The sequence below is a fragment of the Pygocentrus nattereri genome, chromosome 14 (assembly GCF_015220715.1).
Source record: "Pygocentrus nattereri isolate fPygNat1 chromosome 14, fPygNat1.pri, whole genome shotgun sequence".
Lineage (NCBI taxonomy): Eukaryota > Metazoa > Chordata > Actinopteri > Characiformes > Serrasalmidae > Pygocentrus > Pygocentrus nattereri.
Genome location: NC_051224.1, coordinates 27926799 through 27932707, shown reverse-complemented (window position 1 = coordinate 27932707; position 5909 = coordinate 27926799). Strand labels below are relative to the sequence as shown.

General features: G+C 36.6%; 1 protein-coding gene across 1 annotated transcript; it reads left to right on the top strand.

Annotated features, from left to right (window-relative positions):
* Positions 1-864: 864 nt before the first annotated feature.
* syngr2a (synaptogyrin 2a) lies at positions 865-4531 on the top strand. Its single transcript, XM_017717003.2, has 4 exons — positions 865-1049; positions 2182-2419; positions 2920-3056; positions 3143-4531. The coding sequence occupies exons 1-4, from the start codon at positions 951-953 to the stop codon at positions 3332-3334; spliced, it is 666 nt and encodes a 221-aa protein (XP_017572492.1). The 5' UTR covers positions 865-950; the 3' UTR covers positions 3335-4531.
* Positions 4532-5909: the final 1378 nt, after the last annotated feature.

The following is a 5909-nucleotide window of genomic DNA, read 5'->3' as shown; positions in this document are numbered from 1 at the left end:
ATGAAACCATTTACTTTTATCAGCCATTACCAGTTGCTCCTAAGGTTAAAGAGATACATCACAAAATGATGTTTGATATCTGTCCAGTTAGCGGGCTTTTTCAGAAGACATTTAAATTCGACACTAAGCCATGTGTTTCTTGTACTCCAGCTGTAGAGACAACTTGGTTTTTCAGTCCAGTCCATTTTAGAGACATTTGGGAAGAAACCCAGCAAAAATGCCTAAATACGCTCCATTTCCCCCTCTTACTTATTTTTCTTCCTTTTTCACATATCTGTCTGTTTTTGCATTGTCTTATGACCTTTCATTGTTAGTTGTAATGACAGTAGTTTCACTTCTTTCATTTGGTTTTTAAAGTATTTCCTATTGACAAATTCCTATTGCTCTGTACTTTTTTGTCAACTCAATTGAAGCAAAAAAAAAAAAAGAAGATGAAAAAAAGTTTAGAAATCTCTCTTTCCTGATTTAGGGATTTTTAAAAATGAAAAATGACAGCATATTCTATGGGCTTACTGGTTATTATAGCAAGAAATAGCCTTTTTTTTTTTTTTTTTAAAGAGCACAAAACTTTGATGCCATTGTCGAGGTCACTGCCTGAGTGATTGTTGTAGTTTAGTTTATATTTGCTATGGAGTCGAGAGTGAACGGAACAGTTTGAAACAGTTTCAGGCTCTTATGGGAGTTCAAAAGCTGTATAAAGTCATTTAACGTTGCTGTTGAAAAACTGTATGAGCGTCGTACATTCAAATAAATTCAAGAAATCTGAAAATAAATAAAGATTTGTACGTTTGTAGTGAATCGAGCACTGAGTGACGTTGAATTCATGACGTGTACTTCCTGGAGGGGTGGTGCGCGCTGCTTTCAGGAAACAAATGCAAAAGTAAACAGAACAGTTTGGAGACAGAAAACCGTGCTGTAGGGCGTCTAACAGTTGTAAGAACTGCTACAAAATGGAAAGAAGTGCTTACGGTGCATCTCTCGCTGGCGGTTCTTTTGATTGCGAGAGCTTCATTAAGCAGCCTCAGACTGTACTTCGAGTGCTGAGCTGGGTAAGCTAGTTAAGTGTTTCGCAGATCAAAGCCTTTATTGTCCGGTTAGCAAACTTGCTAGCATTGTCATCCGCGTTTCAGCGAGCCTCGATATTACCAACCATAGTATTAAAAACCTTCACGTCTAGAAATTACAGACTTGCACTGGCAAGGCGTTAAAATTGTTTTGCAGATACTACACTTGTAAGCAGTTATGTTAATCATCTAACAGAATATGAGTAGGTAGAAAGCCAGCTGCTAGCTGCAGGAGATTACAAGGAACTGAAAGTTTTGAGCAGTCAAGCTTAAATGTATAGTAAAAAGTTGTTAATTAAGCTGAACAAATGAAACTGTTATTTCAGAGTATCACTATGATATGACTGCTGTAATCGATTATATTAAGCAGGTACATTTCTGACCAAAGCGAGTCCTTGTCGATTGATGACTCATCGGTCGCCTATTGAATATTGACTTTGGTGTAGATGGGCCTGCTTGAAGGACAGAGAAGCACGAGGTTTCCCAAAACTGGTCCTGGAGCAGTCCTGCACGACATCTTCAGTATTTTATTTTTTTCAGCAACTTGGCACTGTAACTTTAATGAAATAAAAGTGCAAGTGGTAGCTCGCAAAAGGAGCAGTGGTAGATATGCAGTGCAGAACTCTACTCTTCCAACAAAGCTGGTTCTGTAAAATGTGCACAAAAAGGTTTTTTGACATTGTTGATGCTGTATAGAACCATTTTTAAAAGATTCTTTAAAAACGGCACAAGTTTTTCTATCAATTTAGGCATGAAAACATTTATGCATTCGGATGGTTCGTTGTCTTATCATGGTTCCATATATAGTATATTTATTAAAAAACATAAATTCATGTATAAGGCTGTGGGAGCAGGATTGGGGAATCTGCACAATAGTACTAATTGATCCTGTTTGCACATTCAGATACTACAAACAAGTATCTATGTATGTATGTAATTCACAGAACCTGACTGCTTAAAAAGTTCCTCTTGTAGTTTTGCTTTTGCAGTTATTACTGAAACTACAGGCACTGGCTGTTTATCCATGAGTTTGCCTTTCAAATTTCAAATAAGCTGCCTAGTTTCTGTAGTTTGTGAAATGTTCTCATTTTCCTTCTATCCTATTTCTATTTCTTAGGTGTTTTCCATTGTGGTTTTTGCAACCATCACTGCAGAGGGTTTCATTAACCCACATTCTCAATCAGAAACAAAATGCATATTTAACCAAAATGACAGTGCCTGCAGTTATGGAAGTGCAGTAGGAATTCTAGCATTCCTGGCATGTGTTGCCTTCACTATATTGGATGCGTACCTTCCTCAAATCAGTAATGCCAAGGAGAGGAAATACATTGTCATCAGTGATCTTGTTTTTTCTGGTAAGGGAACCTTGTTGTTACCAATGCTAATATTTTATTTTATGATGTATATTGCTGTTGTCTGAAGAAAACCTCGTATCTCTAAAATGATAACTTTACAAGAGAAGGATAAAACATACTTCAATTTTAATGTAGGTCAGTGGAACCGGAATTTTTTCCAAGTCATTTGGGCCGTTTCTTTGGTCCATTCATCATGAAATTTACACACAATGTAAAATGCAACGTAAATGTAAAGTAATGTAAAAGGAATTTTCAAATAATGTCAAAAAATTCATAATGGAAGAAATGGAGGTAAAATGTTTTCTTCCGACAACAGCGATATGTATGCACATCACATATTTGCCAAAAATTGGCAAACTTCAAAGAAGAATTAGTAGTTTCATTCTCTAAGGGCAACAGCAGTTGGTCAAACCTTACAACTTCCCCAATCCCTGTCCATGAGTCACCGTTATTTTCTGTGTCCATCATACTATTGACTTTGTCTTTTTCCTTTTTGCCAGGTGCATGGACATTCTTGTGGTTTGTATGCTTTTGCTTCCTGGCCAATCAGTGGTCACATACCACTGACACAGACGGTATTTCAGGAGATGCTGCCCGTGCTGTGATAGCCTTTTCCTTCTTTTCCATTGTCAGCTGGGTGAGCACCATATTATCCTGCAGTGCATGTGGTGGAACTTATGTGCTTGATAAACTGAAACAAACCTCATGTTTTTGTCCTACTAGGCTTTGCTTACTTTATTTGCATATAGACGATACCGCCAAGGCATGGATGAGGTCGGTCTGGGCTACACAGATCCTTCACATGACCAAAACACCCCATACACGGGTTACCCTAGTGCTCCAGAAGGCTACCAGCAATCCCCTTTTACTCACAATCCCACGGGTGATGGAAGCTATCAACCACCAGCATATTAAATGATAACACTTAGCTCACAAAGATTGAGGAAGCCTTCAACACAAGTCAGTGAGCTTTGTCAGCATGCACTGACTATTGCACTCCATTGTTTATCTGGGCCTGTATGCATACGAATAATAATCCAGATTTTTGTTCATTTCCATTTGACTGTATTTATGAGCTTGTACAAGGCCAAATTTGACCCTAGGTCACCATTTTTTTCTGAAAGGTTTCATGAATATCAGCCTTATCTTTAATCGTTTTTATTAATAATTACGTGCCTGCTAGTGACAATCAGGATGATGTGCCTGGTGTGTTACCTTCACTGCTAAAATACTTAAGTGCAAAAAAAAAAAAAAAAACTTTAGTAGGGATATTGTATCTATTGCAAATGACTTAGATTCTATAGAATTCTACTGTATTCTAATGCAATAATAAGTAGAGGACTATATTATAAATTTTGCTTCATACTTGCTGCAGTTTGAGCAGTCCTCCAGTACATACTGAAAAGCAATAAAAAACATTATGTATTTTGCATGGTTACATCATGAATTAAAAGAAAATAACATATGACAGCCAAATGACCTTTTAAGCTCTGATACTCACTTGACACCATGTTTAAGTACCAAATGTACTGCAAAACAGGTTTATGCACATAATGTTTTGGTTGTCTTGTATTTATGGAATTAAGATATTTTGTAAATTGATAATATGGCAAATTGTAAAAAAAAGAAAGTAGAAAGTATTGCCTGATGAACTACTGTAAAACAGTGCTTTAATATCAGCTATAATGAGTGTGCACTTGAAATGCCTTGTTTTTAATATTTTTTCCTGTCTTGCACCTGATTTGTTTTTAAGAAGAAAATGGTGATTGTTAAATGAATCTTACAGTTTTATTATGAAGTTGTGTTTATATTTCCATAAATGTATTTTATACCAGGAAGCCAAATTCAGGACTTCTACCTCTGATTAGAAAAATTGTGCCTTAAAGCCTGAAGTACCAGTGCTATATTTGTTTTTAATGCCAATCATGGACAGTAGATTTTTCCAAATTTTCCGAGCATTGGTTCTCTCTTTCTCTCTCTCTGTGATTAATTAATCAAGATTTTTGTTTAAAACCACTAACCACTAAAGGAGTAGTACTGCAGACAGCTTTTATGAGCAATGTATGTGTATACATGAGTTTGGCTGCTTCTAAATAAAAGACTTTGAAGTGATTGGGTAATTTGACCAAGTTTTTTAATTTTCTGCATAATTGTTGAGATGCAGAAGTAGTTTGATCATTATACAAAAACCCCACTATGGTGGCAGGAACCAGACCTCTGAACCTCTAAAAGCTCCCCCACAAGGGGTTAGGATTAAGTAGATTGCTGTTTTATTTCAAAATGTTAGTAGTGCCACTTCTTGAACACTGAACTATGTATAACTGTAGACACATATGTTACCCCAGCCTAGACCATCAATTCAGAAAAAAAATCACATGAACGCGAAAACAAGTTCTGCTTTGTCGTTGTTATCGATACTATCTTAAGATTATGGTTTCAAGTATACTTAAGAGTATGCGGTCTCAGACATGGAAATTCTAGTGATGAGACAGATCAGGTCTAAAGTTATTAAGGTGTATTTCAAATGTAAAATGTATTGAACATAGTTTAAAGGTCTTTGAGGCACCCAAGGTAAAGTGGCACTATTGAGACTTAGCTTTTTAGTAAGCTTTAGCACCACCTGCTGGCATTTGGTTTTGAAAGGTTAAAAGAAGGCGAACATGAAACTATCGGATCAGATATGAACAACATAGTGCTGATTTTCCCAGTGAACGAGCTGTGCATGTGTAAACAGTGTTATCAGGGACCACTGTATTATTTGCTTAGAAATAAAAGTACTTTTATTTTGCCAACTATGTTACACATACAAGGAATTTGTCTTGGTGAATGCACATGTGTGTATGACATGTAACGTACTAAACAGACCAGACAAGCAAACAAACTCTGAACAAGTGTTTACTAAGCAAAAATCAAAAATACAATAAGGATAAAGAATAAAGGAAATAAAGCAAAATGTATAATAAAGAGCCTTGAAGAGGAGCTAAAGAGAGGTGTAAATATCTGTACACATGCTGGTCTGATGACATAAAACCTATGAATATTTGCAGAAATTTAACAAATGTACATATGTACAAATAGCATTATGTTACAAAGGAGTTACTATAATACAGTAAGAAGGTTATGACATATCCACTGTAGTCAATAAATGCTACAGCTCTGGGGAAAAAGCTGATAGCATGTCTGGTTATGCTGATTTTGATGGCCCTGAATCTTCTACCAGAAAAGAGTGGCTGGAAGAGGTGATGCACAGGATGAGAGAGGTCAGCAGTAATTTTGCTAGTGTGCTTTATCACTCTCCTGTTGTTGTAGATGTCCTGAAGCATTGGCAGGATACATCCTTTGGCTATGAAACTCACCACAGTGGTGTCACCTGCAAACTTCAGGATCCTCACAACTGGTTCCTTAAAGACACAGTCATTTGTTTAGAGACTGAAGAGAAATGATGAGAGCACACAACCTTGTGGTACACCAGTGCTGAAGGTTTCATGTG

Excerpts from the sequence above, each read along its gene's own strand:
- syngr2a (XM_017717003.2), top strand. The coding sequence starts at position 951 with ATGGAAAGAAGTGCTTACGGTGCATCTCTCGCTGGCGGTTCTTTTGAT. Across the intron at positions 1,050-2,181 it reads TACTTCGAGTGCTGAGCTGG|GTGTTTTCCATTGTGGTTTT; the intron begins GTAAGCTAGTTA and ends TCTATTTCTTAG. Across the intron at positions 2,420-2,919 it reads CAGTGATCTTGTTTTTTCTG|GTGCATGGACATTCTTGTGG; the intron begins GTAAGGGAACCT and ends CCTTTTTGCCAG.